At 43.8% G+C, this 13,295-nt stretch overlaps 1 protein-coding gene across 1 annotated transcript in view; it reads right to left on the bottom strand.

Moving 5' to 3' along the window:
- LOC143133443 (uncharacterized) overlaps nt 1-13,295 on the bottom strand; it is a 33,635-nt gene that overhangs the window by 16,317 nt on the left and 4,023 nt on the right. The window contains exons 8-19 of the mRNA XM_076293205.1: nt 11,317-11,391; nt 8,455-8,568; nt 7,321-7,356; nt 6,985-7,158; nt 5,080-5,147; nt 4,678-4,687; nt 4,250-4,444; nt 3,609-3,777; nt 3,414-3,427; nt 2,971-3,024; nt 2,559-2,758; nt 1,352-1,543 (exon numbers count right to left, since the gene is read on the bottom strand). Of these exons, the coding sequence (XP_076149320.1) occupies nt 1,352-1,543; nt 2,559-2,758; nt 2,971-3,024; nt 3,414-3,427; nt 3,609-3,777; nt 4,250-4,444; nt 4,678-4,687; nt 5,080-5,147; nt 6,985-7,158; nt 7,321-7,356; nt 8,455-8,568; nt 11,317-11,391 (1,301 nt within the window). The remainder of the gene's footprint in view (nt 1-1,351; nt 1,544-2,558; nt 2,759-2,970; nt 3,025-3,413; nt 3,428-3,608; nt 3,778-4,249; nt 4,445-4,677; nt 4,688-5,079; nt 5,148-6,984; nt 7,159-7,320; nt 7,357-8,454; nt 8,569-11,316; nt 11,392-13,295) is intronic.

Genomic DNA, 13,295 nt, shown 5'->3' with positions numbered 1-13,295 from the left:
GTAACTACGACATTGGAGACAGAGAGCTATTGGCAGTAAAGTTAGCTTTAGAGGAGTGGCGTCATTGGCTGGAGGGAGCTAAGGAGTCATTTTTAGTTTGGACCGATCTTAAGAATCTCTACTATCTCCGTTCGGCTAAGCGTTTAAACCCCAGGCAATCTTGTTGGTCTCTGTTTTTCTCCCGGTTTAACTTTTGTCTGTCCTACCGACCAGGGTCCAAGAATGTTAAACCGGATGCCCTGTCGTCAGTTCCTGGATTCGGATCCTGCTCCTGCACCTAGCACCATCCTGTCTCCACAGTGCCTCATAGGAGCTGCTAGATGGGATATTGAGACCATTGTCCGCACAGCCCTGTCTGGTAAGTCTGGCCCCAGGGCTTGCCCTCCTAACTGTCTTTTTGTACCACAATCTGTGCGTCCCCAGGTCCTGCAATGGGGCCACTCATCCAAGCTGGCCTGTCACCCGGGTGTCAGACATACCACTGCGTTAATCAAGCAACGCTTCTGGTGGCCTGCTATGGAGGGGAGTGTGTGTGAGTTTGTGAAGGCCTGTTCTGTGTGTGCCCGGAATAAACCATCCAACCAACCACCAACCCTTACCAGTACCCAGAAGACCCTGGTCCCACATCGCCCTAGACTTTGTCACTGGTTTGCCACCTTCTCACGGTAACACAACAATCCTCCCCATTGTCGACCGCTTTTCCAAATCCGTGCACTTAGTCCCCTTACCCAAGCTACCCTCTGCGAAAGAGACCGCTGACTTACTCGTGCAGCATGTGTTCAGGCTACACGGGCTCCCAGTGGATGTGGTCTCAGACAGAGGTCCCCAGTTCACCTCTAATTTTTGGCGTGCTTTTTGCAACCTTCTCGGTGCTAAAGTCAGTCTGTCCTCAGGTTTTCATCCCCAGTCAAATGGCCAGTCGGATCGAGCCAACCAGCAGATGAAGACAGCGTTGCGGTGCCTGATGTCACAGGACCCTACAGCCTGGAGCCTTCAGCTGCCATGGGTGGAGTACTCTATGAACTCCTTGCCATCTGCTTCAACTGGCCTGTCACCGTTTCAGTGCTGCCTCGGCTACCAGCCTCCATTGTTCTCGGCCCAGGAGGAGGAGGTTGGGGTTCCATCAGCACAGACATTCATCCGACGCTATCGCAGAACGTGGAGGCGGACTCGGGCCGCCATTCTTCGCTCACAGACCAGAACGAAGAGTCAGGCAGACCGTCGCCGCATCAGGGCTCCCCACTACACCCAGGGGCAGCGGGTGTGGCTTTCCACGCGTGACCTTCCTCTGAAGGTGACGTCCCCCACATCTCCAAGGTGGTCAATCCCTCAGCGGTTCGCCTGAACCTACCTCCTGCCCTCCACCGCATCCACCCCTCCTTCCATGTGTCCCATGTCAAGCCCTTCCTGTGTAAGCGTCTGGGTCTCAACCCCGACCCCAAACCCCCGCCACCCCCCAGACTCGTTGATGGGTCTGAGGTTTACACAGTCCGCCGCCTGCTCGACGTCCGCCGTCGGGGTCGGGGCCACCAGTACCTGGTGCCTGGACTTGGAGGGCTACGGTCCTGAACGGAGGAGCTGGGTCTCTGCCCGGAACATTGTTGACCCCTCGCTCATCAAAGACTTTCACCGTCAGCACCCTGCTCCTTCCATGGTTAACGCCAGGAGGCATTGGTAGAGGAGGGGGTACTGTCAGGATTCTTGTATGGACTGTTGTTTTTGTCTCCCCCTACCTGTTGGAGTGTGATAATTCTAGACTTTATTTTTGTAGCCATGTGTTGGGTCATGTGCCCGGAGTCACACCCATGTCCTTATTTGGGCAACTTCCTGCCTTTGTTCAATTCCCTCCAATTTCTCTGTTCACCTGTCTCTCATTTTGTGTTGATTTGTGGAGTATTTAAACACTGCCCTTTTAGTTCACTTTGTCAGATCGTCATGGTATGTACTGTTTGCTACCTGACTGCCACGTGAGTGAGACTAGCATAAAGAGAAATTATAGTTTACTGTTCTTCCCGGTTTTGAACCCTGCCTGTTTTTGACGGAAGTCTTCTGCCTGTTGGTTTTGGATCACTTGCCTGTACCTGTCCGTCTGTATCTGTCTGCCTACCTGCCTGTTTACGAAACCTGTCTGTACCTGGACTCTGATTTGCCTGCTGGACTGTTTGTGAATAAATCCTTCTGATCTGCAATTGATTCCCGTTCTGAGTTGTGACAGTACCATTCAAAACTCAATCATGGGACTCAGCATCTCTCCAATTTACACCAATGCCAATTTTATGCCAATGTACAGCATGAACCAATTGTGTTTAGTCCTCACTGACTCCCTCATATTTAATTGTCTCTGATCAATGCTCTGAGCCACATGAACTTCAGAAACAACCAAAGCATTTGGTACTGAAACATAGAGGTTGAACTAAAAAATGTGAGTGGTTTGCTGCAACATCTGATTCAACTTTTGAGAATGTTGTATGTTGAGATGTTCAAGTCATCTCCATTTGTTGCTGCATCTGGCTAGACCCCAAGACACTGCGTGGACCTATGTGAGGTGGTGCTCAGACCTTCGCTCCTTGTGCTCCAGGAGGCCCAGGAGTTCCTGATCGGCCGGAGGGTCCAGTCCTGTGGGGACCAGCCAGCCCCGGCTGGCCCTTGTTGCCCTTAGGTCCAGGTGGTCCTGGGTATGCTGACTGAAGGAGACCAGGCTCTCCCTTCTGCCCAGGAGGACCAGCTCCTCCTGCAGGGCCTCCTGGGCCTTGGTAACCTGTCATTAAAATACAAACATCACATAGACATGGATGACTATAAACTGTGAATAAAAATATGACTATATTGAACCAAATATGACCTTGTGCAAAATACCTTAAATCAATTTGTGAAGAATTTATCATCCTTAAGAAATTATTATCCTTATCCGGGAATAAGGAATCTCCCTACTCCCTATTCTATGCAATCTATGATGCCTTGCATTCTGACCTGGGGGCCCAGAGAGTCCTGGAGATCCTCTTCTTCCTGGCGGTCCGGGGTCTCCTACCACAGGAATCCATTTGGCAGAGTCCCCCTTCTGACCTGCATGGTAACAGGGCACTTACTATATAACCATAAATGGCCAGAACTATGCATATAAAATACTGTACTTTCTGTGCATCTGCATGTGAACATCTCATAAACAAATATGAGAGAAAAAAGGAGTTGTCCAATCCTGTAAAGTTAAACAGTGCATTAATTAACTGCATTTCAAACCTGATGCGCCTGCTTGATACATGCTACAATGGCGAAAATATTCATGTATGAAAACATACATAAAAAGCGGAATGTGTGTCTGTTCAAATAGTTAGGCATGTGTTAGTGAACATTTGTGTCCTCTGCTTGTACATGAGTGTACAGAAGCATTTGCTCTCCCAGTGTCCTAATGCCACCTTGCAGTTTTGTCCTGCAAGCCAGGAGAGGGTCAAAATGAGCATGGCACAGCGCAGTGCAGCACAGTCAAAGTTAGAATAGAAATGCAAATTGGTTTGGCACACCTTGGCTTGGCACAGCCGCATGTGCTAAAAACGCTGTGTGTGTGTGTGTTGTTCTTAGGTGTGAGTGTGCATCTAGCAGCCCTTTCTCACCTGGGCTCCCTGGAGGTCCTCGCAAACCCTGCACACCGATGTTGCCCTTTGACCCAGTATAGCCAGGTGCTCCGTACCCAAGTGGGCCTGCAGGTCCAGTCAGTCCCGGAGGTCCTGCTGGCCCCGGGAACCCGCTCGGGCCCCGATCTCCTCTCAGATTCACACAAGACTGCAGTGGACACAAAGACAAAGATCCAGTTTTGATCATTTGGCTTTAAAACGCATCTCGAGAGGACTAATCATAAAAGGTCAGCCCTAATAAACACATATGTAAACATCCACAAAGATGTATGGTGATTCAACCAATCAAATCACTGACAGGTGGTCTGGGAAGCATTTGTCCACATATGTATTGTAGTATAAACACACATTTCTTCTGATGCAGTTATAGAATCTACTGGTAAACACAATTGGTCAGCAACATCTCTGGCTGTACACCTTGGATACACCTTGTGTGTCAGCTGTCCACTTGTGATCAATCACCCGAGACACATGTAAAAAACAAGCCTAAACTGTTCACCCCACCAGGCACATTCAATGTGTAAAAGTTATAGAGGTTGTAAAAGAATACAAACAGCTCTATAGTACCGGTACTTGTGCAACTGGTGCAACAACACGTGGCATGGTTTGCCGGCACTTACGAATCCAGAGTCACCCTTTGGGCCTGGTGGGCCTTTGCGGCCTGGACGTCCTGGGGGACCAAACAACCCAATCCTCCCGGGGGGACCTGGAGAGCCAGGGAAGCCTCTGTCCCCCTTTATCCCCGCAAAGCCATAACCTCCTCCATCGCCTTTGGACCCAGGGATCCCTGGGTTGCCTTGTGGACCAGGTGGACCCTGAAATCAGCCAAGAAACTCAAGGTCATTTCAACATATCTTATTTCATTGTGGAACTCGGCACATTAGACAAAATGACCGAAACAAACACAAGACTGAAACAAACTGAGCTGAAGTGAAGAGAGCTGAACTGGAAAGGAATGTTCTGCTTCATCGGATTTTCTTACTATACCTGTAAGCCAGGGGGACCTGGAGGGCCTCTAAAACCATAGTCTCCCTTGACTCCAGGTAACCCTGGCACACCTGGAAACACAGTGGTCACCAGTACACAAATGGTTCTGTATATGAAAATCATTACAATTAAAAGCTGTTACAATGTATGTTGGTCAAGATAAAGTGCCATTACAGATTTTTTTCCTCCATAACTGGCGAACTGAAAACAACCAACTGACTTCGGCAGATGAGTTTATCCCTCATAAGACCATGTATCATCTACCATCTACATGGGAAAATATTATAACCTGCTTTCCACAAAACATCCCTACTACTAAGCAACCCATGGTAATTTAGTTTTGTCTATGTATTGTTGCTTTACTGTATCTGACTTTAATCAGGAGAGTGTGATTATATCCTAAAATGAAAGGGCTCTTCTGATAAACATTACCATGGGGACCAGGCGGTCCAGGAGGTCCTACAGATCCTGGTGGTCCAACATCGTCGCAGGGTCTTCGATCTTGACACCTGCAAGGGTCACCCTTATCACCTGTGGTGTGGCGCACAAAAAATAAACATTCTCAAAGCCCATTATGAGGTTGTTTAAAAAGCTAAAGCCGCTACATTTCTGTCTAAGCAAAATCGAATTATAGTCTTTTAAGGCTGGGAAGGGCTTGTCACAACCCTTGATAGGTTAGATTTTAAGGCTGGGAAGGGCTTGTCACAACCCTTGATAGGTTAGATTTTCAAGGAATCACTTAAAATGATGTATACAGTGCATGGTCTCATTTCTAAGTAGGGTCCTAGATGCAGCTAGTCAATTCCGTATTACATGTAGAAAATTAACATGTAGCTGTGTAGCTTCTTTTGTGAGGCACGTCGAGCTAGGTGGCATCTTAACCTTGTGATCCTGAGAGGCCATCAGGTCCAGGAGGACCAGTTAAGCCTTTATGTCCAGGGAAGCCAGGGATACCCACACGATGACAAGTGTGACCTGAGATAGGAGAAGGTACTGTATGTTAGACACGTTGAATGAATAGTATTTCTGTGCATATTTTGTCTGTATGTTTTGTTTGTTTGTTGTTTGCATACATTACTTGAGCTTAAATTGCTTTCTATTCTATTTATTACACGGCTCTTCAGAGTGGTGCAAAATGCTCCATTCACTTGAATGGGCCTTCCTAACGTTCGGTGGTCTGCTAATTCTCAATAACAGACCGCTGCTAAGTACTGTATACCAGACCGCTGTCAAGGAAAATGGGCTTCGTGCTTCTAATTCACGTCTTTCATATTACTTACTTTCTTAATAAAGGAAAATTCCAGTTTTTAGCACTTTAAGGCCCTTTTCTGGTTTGTTTTGAATGAACTAGAGTGGTGGACACCGAAATTTTGACGATTGGTCCTGTCTCGACTTTTCTGACTCGTTTTGAATCGCCTTTGACTGCTCAGGGTGGCTACCAACAGGCATACTGTAGGCTACTCAAACATGTCCTAAACAACCCTTAACGTTCGTTTTAAAAACTGTGCAACTCACCGAGTGGTTAGTGTTGTTCGTTGACTATTAAAAGCAAATATATCGGCGCAATGTATGATTTCCAGCCGTCTTATTTGCTAGGCCTATTGTGTAACTATTTATTCAGACACCTTACAACTGTGTATAAACTTCCACTCAATATTTGAACCTGAAGCATAGACGGTGGCGCAGTAATATCAACATGCAATGAGTCTTCCAACAGAAACACCACTAACCACTCAGTAAGTTGCACAGTTTTTTCACGAACGTTAAGGGTTGTTTTAGGACATGTTTGAGTAGCCTACTACAGTATGCCTGTTGGCAGCCACCCTGAGCAGTCAAAGGCGATTCAAAACGAGTCAGAAAAGTCGAGACAGGACCAATCGTCAAATTTTCGGTGTCCACCACTCTAGTTCATCCAAAACAAACCAGAAAAGGGCCTTAAAGTGCTAAAAACCGGAATTTTCCTTTAAGGACTGGAACTTCATTCAAAAGTGAAAGCAGACTGTTGATCAGCTGTGTTCTAAAGAATGTTTGATTCAAGTTCAGCGTGTGCTGTTGCGAAGTATTTGTTTCTCACCAAAAGACACGATGAAACGGTAGGCTAACAAATAGGCTATAGCCTAGGCTATGTGGGCTAAAGAGTCATATCGTGGGGTGTGTATTGTTTCGTTTTGGCAAGTAGCTGTGTAATAAGCGGGATAATGTATAGAACGGCGGTCATTATCGGGAAATAGGTCCCTTCAGAGTGGAACAAGACCCCTCCGCTGCGCTGGGACCTATTGTCGGGACCTATTTCCTATAATGACCGGCGTTCTATACATTATCCCTTACTTAACAGAGGCTCTGAGCTTGGTACAGAGCTACATCAGACCTGGAACAAGTGGCCCGGGAGGGCCTGGGTCACCAGGAGGTCCCGGAGGTCCTGGAGAGCCAGGACAGCCCTCTTTTCCATAGTGGGTGTGTCCAGGATCACCCCTTTCTCCCTTAATTCCTGGGTCACCTTTGGGCCCGTCAGGTCCTTGACCATGGATGAAAGATGCCCCACCTACAGATTACAGGTGCACAGTCAGTCACAGTAAGTGTGCATGTTTGTGTGTGTGTGCGTGCGTGTATGTGTTTGTGTGAATATATTGAAGGTAAAAGTTCCTATGAATACATGGGCAGCAAACATGAAATTCTCTTCAGCAATCTATCAGTTTGTAGTTACCCGGTAGTCCTGGTGGTCCAGGAAAACCATCCACACCTAAAGAAGAAACAGCACATAGCTTTATTTGAATCAAATGAAAAGAAGATTAAAGAACACTACTGGCTGCAGGCTGATCCATTTTGTGCTGAAGTCAGTGCCTAGAAATCTAGACGCACCCTAGCAGCAGCAAATGGGTAGTCTAGCAACTCTCCGTTGGCTTGCGAGCTGGTAAAATTAAACTTTGATCAGGCCAATTACATTGTGTATAGAGTCTGTAGGCGGGCTTAACATAATGATGGCAGAGTTGCGACGGTTTGGCTCCCTGCTAGAACTTGAAAACAAAGAAGATGGATGTTGCTGTTGGGGAACAGCGTGACACGAGTTAAGCTTTTTTTAAGTTGGCAAAAGTTTGAACAACTAGCCAACTAGCTCTACTGGTGGGAAAACGCATGGGAGGAGTTGTAGCGCTATCCTATTGCGTGCAGAGGGAATTTGAAAGACAACCATTTATCCCGCCCCTCGGACTGAGCACTGCGAATGGTGAGTCCCCAGATCCTACATCTTGATGTGGGTCTGGCTCGTCAGGCTATATGCCTCTGTACCAGGTAGGTTTTGTTAAAGCACTCTGTGCTCTGTGAACATTTCTGACGTGTACAGATGTCCATTTTATTTAAGTGTTTGTTGTCTAAATGTTCTACAAGATGTTCACAGAGATTGGTTTCTGTGGAGGATGTCTAGTCTGTATCCTTTGCTAAGCTAACACTACCCGTTCTACTGCTGCTCTGCTAGTTTAAGTAGTCCACTTATCAAGACTTTTTAGATCCCTGAGTCCCTAGATATTTTTTCTCCTTTTAAATAAACTTAACAAGTGCCGTTTTCTTGCTGCACTGGCAGATACATTTGCTTAAAATAAGTCCCTCTTTCCCAAAATTGTATTTTTTTTTTCTTATTTTTGGAAAGGCATTTTTTGCAGTGCATTTGAACACTTTTTGGATGCGGGATCCTCATGAATTCCTCACAATTTCATCATTTAGCTGAGAAAGTTCAACGCCTATACACATTTTTGTCAGACAAATACTACACAAAGTGAGAAAATAAATGAAATAGTCATAGTGGACATGGGTGTTCACTTGACGGTATATGGATGTACAGTACAGTAATCACTGAGAAACTTGACTTTAAACCTTGAGGTCCAGGTAATCCAGGCTGTCCAGGGTAACCAGGGATTCCAGTCCGACCTTTGATGGAGGTATAATCTGCACCCACCAACTGTGGAGATTAGGAGCAAGTGTATTGTGGATTGGGAGCACTGTGCTACTCATTTAAATTGTACCAACACCTAATTCAATAATCATGTCCACATCTAGTAAATTAAGCTTTCATAGATACTTCAGTTTTGTTATACCGAGTCGACGTAAAAAGAAAAAAAATCATCCACATGCACTCAGTGACACAATAAATGTTCTTTGGTACAGACTACATCATCATACCATTACCAGCACAGGCACATTGCATAATCAAAACTGCTATGGCCAGCCTGATCTGATCCGGCATCTTTATCAGTGAGCTACTCACGTCACCAGGAGCCCCAATCAGACCACGGTCGCCCTTTTGTCCCTAGAGAAAAATGGCATGACATAAATAATATTTCTTTTCAATACAGACTCATACATGCCCACACTGGATTGACATTACAGGCACAAATATGCATAGTCATGGAGTACAAATACGCAGTCATGCCACCACTGGACCACTGACCTTAGGCCCATCGTATCCCTTTAATCCAAAGGGGCCTGGTTCTCCTTTCAGTCCCTATAAAATTACAGTTTGAAATGAATCAAAAGTATTGCATTGTATGCAGTATCTATCGACAAACTCCATGGCACGTAACAGTAAATTACAGCACAACCCCACATGATAAACTTAGACAGCCCATTAAGTTATTACAGTAAGAGATGTCTGATCTCGACACAAGATTGGGTCTATTATCCAACGAAATGACAAGTTGCCAGCAGAAGTGTGTGTTTGGAGAGATCCCTGGCCAGGGTCCTGAAATGCCTTGCCAGAATTGTGCAAGAGTCAAGCAGGATCTGTGTGCATACCAACCTATCCCCTAACAGAGGAGGAGGAGGGGTGAGGTTAAGGGAGGAGGTGGGCCGCCAAGGCCAGCAGGTACCACAGCTGGAGCGGTGAAACTGTAGACTCAGGTTATGTGTGGTGAAGTGAGCTTCATATTCTGCTGATCTCTATTTTGGAATGGCATTCATGTCCAATTATATTGTGGGGAGGGCAGGTTCAAAAATAAGGCATAAGCCTACTCAACAATTTACCCATGTTCCAAGTTGTCCAATGTCACCATCTTTTCCTGGTTTTCCCTACACCAGCAGAAACAAAATATTTTTTATTGAAACAGCACACATCGACATTACATGGGTAGTGTAGTAATGCACTACTTGTAAGGCACATGCTTGTACTACTACCCTACTCATTACTTATTAATGAGTTTGAGTTTAATAAGTATTAACTCATTACTATGTTTTTGAGCCATTTATCTACTGTTTACTCAGCAACATTTTCCATATACCTGAGATACCCTAGATTTGCTCTAAATCAGAAGGTTACATTAACGGGATATTCCACCATTTGGAGAATTACACTCATTTCCACCTCCCCTTGAGTTAAACAATTGATTTTTACATTTCTCCAGTTCATCCAGCCGTTCTCTGAGTCTGGCGATACCACTTTTAGCTCCAGTCTAGCATTGAATCGGATGAGACGATTAGCATCTCACTTGCTAGCATAACATTTAAAAGTTACTAAGATTTTTGGTAATTTTTCTATTTAAAACTTGTCTTCTCTCAAGTTAGAAAGTGTAATTCTTCACACTAAAATGAGTGTAATTCCCCAAATGGTGGAATATCCCTTTAAGGTGGGCTAATTTAATTTTTCCACTCTGAGATAGATAGGGGAATGGAGAGAAAATAATATAGATGGAGAGAGGGGTAAATAGTGGGAGTAGCCTAATCAACCCTAGGCAATTCTTTGTTAAGGCAATGTTTGATTGGCCCACTGAACCGGCTTTATCTAATGAAATAAGGATATTAATAATGCTTTATACTTTTATATGAGTATAGATGTTCAGTGTCCACCACTGTACCCTAGGTACTAGTACCTTCACAATCTAACATAGCAATGGTTATATAGCTTGGTATCTCAGCTGCGTAACCCAAAGGTAAAGGCATAGAATGAAAAGATACATACATCAGGTCCAATTTCACCTTTCTGCCCTTTGTAACCCTTCAGCGAAGAGGACCCTGGCAACCCCTGTGGAGTCCAAAACAAGCACTTGGTCAACCTCTATAACCCTTCTCATTCAAACATTCACAGTTAGCCTACAAATGAACAGTCCTCTCTACACTACTATACATTTATGTGAAGTAGAGGTAGTTAGCATTAAGACAAAGTACTCACGGGGTCCCCAGGACAACCATGGTCACCTATATCTCCAGTGTCACCCTGTTAAAGCAAAGAGATTTAGATGGTCTACAGTTCCAGTCACACTACAGTCATGGTTACGCTCATACAGGCGTGGACTATGGCAGTCTGACAACAGGTTGCCCTATTCATGACATGACAATATTTCATCACAATACAGATCACCTACACAGAATGTGTAGTCAGATAAAGATATTGCAATGGAATGCTGTATGCATGTAATTTATACCTGTCAAGAAATACTGAAATACTGTTTTAATATTCCAAGATCCAGTGACAAAAGTGTAGTACTCGCTCTTACAGTACACTAGTGATTCCAATATTATCAATATAGCAAAAATGTTTTACAACTTACTCTTAACTGTGAATAACATCACAACATTTAACATGTAACAACTTTTTTTTTCTAGGGGAGGAACTGCACCCTCATAATAACATATCTTAACTGAAGTCAATCATTTTATTGGATATTTATTCCCTGAGTGGAGCGTTGGTTCACTGAGAAAGAGAGGTCTCTGTTACCTTCACATCCGGTGGTTTTCTGACAAACTGAATGGAGCCCTTGGGTCCAGGAGCGCCCTGAGGCCCTTTGCGTCCCTAACACACAAGAGCAGCATACAGCAAAGAGCAGTGAAGATCTGGCAGTCAACACAATATACTGTAACAGAGCAATCAGCAATAGACTATAACAAAGCAATATACCACAGCCAAACCACACACAAATGAATGTACATTCTAATGTACAGTTAATGATTTCACGAATGTGACAGTGACAACACATATGTTATTATGGTGTGTGGGTTCAGTATGTCAATGGAAAGTGTCTTTGTAATTGTCTAGCATGTGCATGCCAAATCGCTGCCCCCTACTGTTTACTTTAACAAAGTACACACTACACAACATCTGTTTCCTGGGAACTGGGGTGGTTGTGAGAGCACTAGCTTTGAGACTGGGGAAACACAGAGACCCGACCTTTTTTCCAGGAGGTCCAGCAAGACTTGGACTACTTCCCTCAGCACCCTGTTCACACACACACACACACACACACACACAAAGGTGCCCACTTAAAAAAGAAGATAGGAACACACTCCCTGCATATACATGTATATGCCACTACAGTGTTCATCATCATCATCATCATCATCATTATTATTATTATTATTATCAATTGATTGCATAATCTTGCATTTACTGCACTTTTACCTTCTGTCCTGGTCTGCCAGAGAACCCTGGTTGTCCCTATGGCAAGAGAGGGTGAGACCTTTAAGATTACATATTCACATGGCCCAGTTTTTTTAATGAAAAAAATATAGTCATATAATCAGGTCATACATGCTGTCAAACAGTTTAGGGATGAAGTCCATTTTACATTGAATGAAATGTAAAATTGGTTTGTAAACCACACAATGAAATTGGCTCAGTAACAGACAATTGGTAAATCCAGATGAATCTATGAGCAGATTTGAATTTGCTCTGCAGGTCTGTCAGGCGATCTCTCCATTCAAGATGATTTCTCAATCACCAAAAAACCCAGAAACCAATCACAACCACTTATTTGGCATGGGCCAGGCTTATATGCTGTCAGACAGAGGAGTACGGTTAGTAGTGTTGAGTGCTACCAATGGCTGCGCTGATGGCATCAGTATTACAGTTTTGGTTTTGGTGCATTTTTCAGATTAGAATTAACATTCTCAAAGTTTAACCTCTATATCATCTAGTCACTTGTTCACAACATAAAAGCGATTTCTCATTACTTTTAAACAAACAGCAAATGCTTTAGCAAATCCATGTAATTGCTTAAGGATAACTGTCTTTTTGTCTGTTTTTTTTATCAGTTGCTAATGTCATGTCATATAATGTAGGTATTATACACGTTTTCTGTTGAATAGATATTCCCTTCAAAACATTTAGGTATTACTTCATTGCTTGAGTCATATGAAAAAGTGTTAAACCAGTCATGCAATCTGTCAAATATCATTGTGCCATTTTTCTATTACACTTTTGGGAAAGAACTGCTTTACTGTAAAAAAGACAGTTATTTTTTTTCCGGTATGACATATGAAATTGATATATGCCCAAAAGAAAAACGTCAGTCTTGGGCATTTTCATAAGAAAATGCTTCCAAAGTAAACTGTTACAGTATATTGACAACATGGCTCAGCATTTTCACTGTGTTGTTCATAACAGTGAGACAGAAACTTTTCATTCTGTAAGTTATGTTCTTGTCCAAAAACACTCTGTAAGTGTTTAATGTACCAATTAGAGTTTAATTTTGCTTCTAGTTGCACTGCTTGGAAATCGGAAATGAGCGAAGTGTCTCCAGATCAATTCCTATTCTCAATTGAGTCTTAGCTACTGTAGGCTTAACAATTCTCAAAACTACTTGTTCAACCTCCACATGATTTAGTCACTTATGCATCACATCATAAAAACCAAATCTCATTATTCCTGCAATTTCACCACATTCATGCAATTGATTGTGTACAATTGTTTTTACATTA

This window comes from Alosa pseudoharengus, unplaced genomic scaffold, assembly GCF_046254945.1.
Source record: "Alosa pseudoharengus isolate Yale_2024_CS ecotype anadromous, Long Island Sound unplaced genomic scaffold, YU_APseudo_1.1 YU_APseudo_1.1_scf_2, whole genome shotgun sequence".
In the NCBI taxonomy this organism is placed as follows: Eukaryota; Metazoa; Chordata; class Actinopteri; order Clupeiformes; family Clupeidae; genus Alosa; species Alosa pseudoharengus.
Note: the sequence above shows the minus strand (reverse complement) of the source record. Positions and strands in the feature narration are given on the sequence as shown.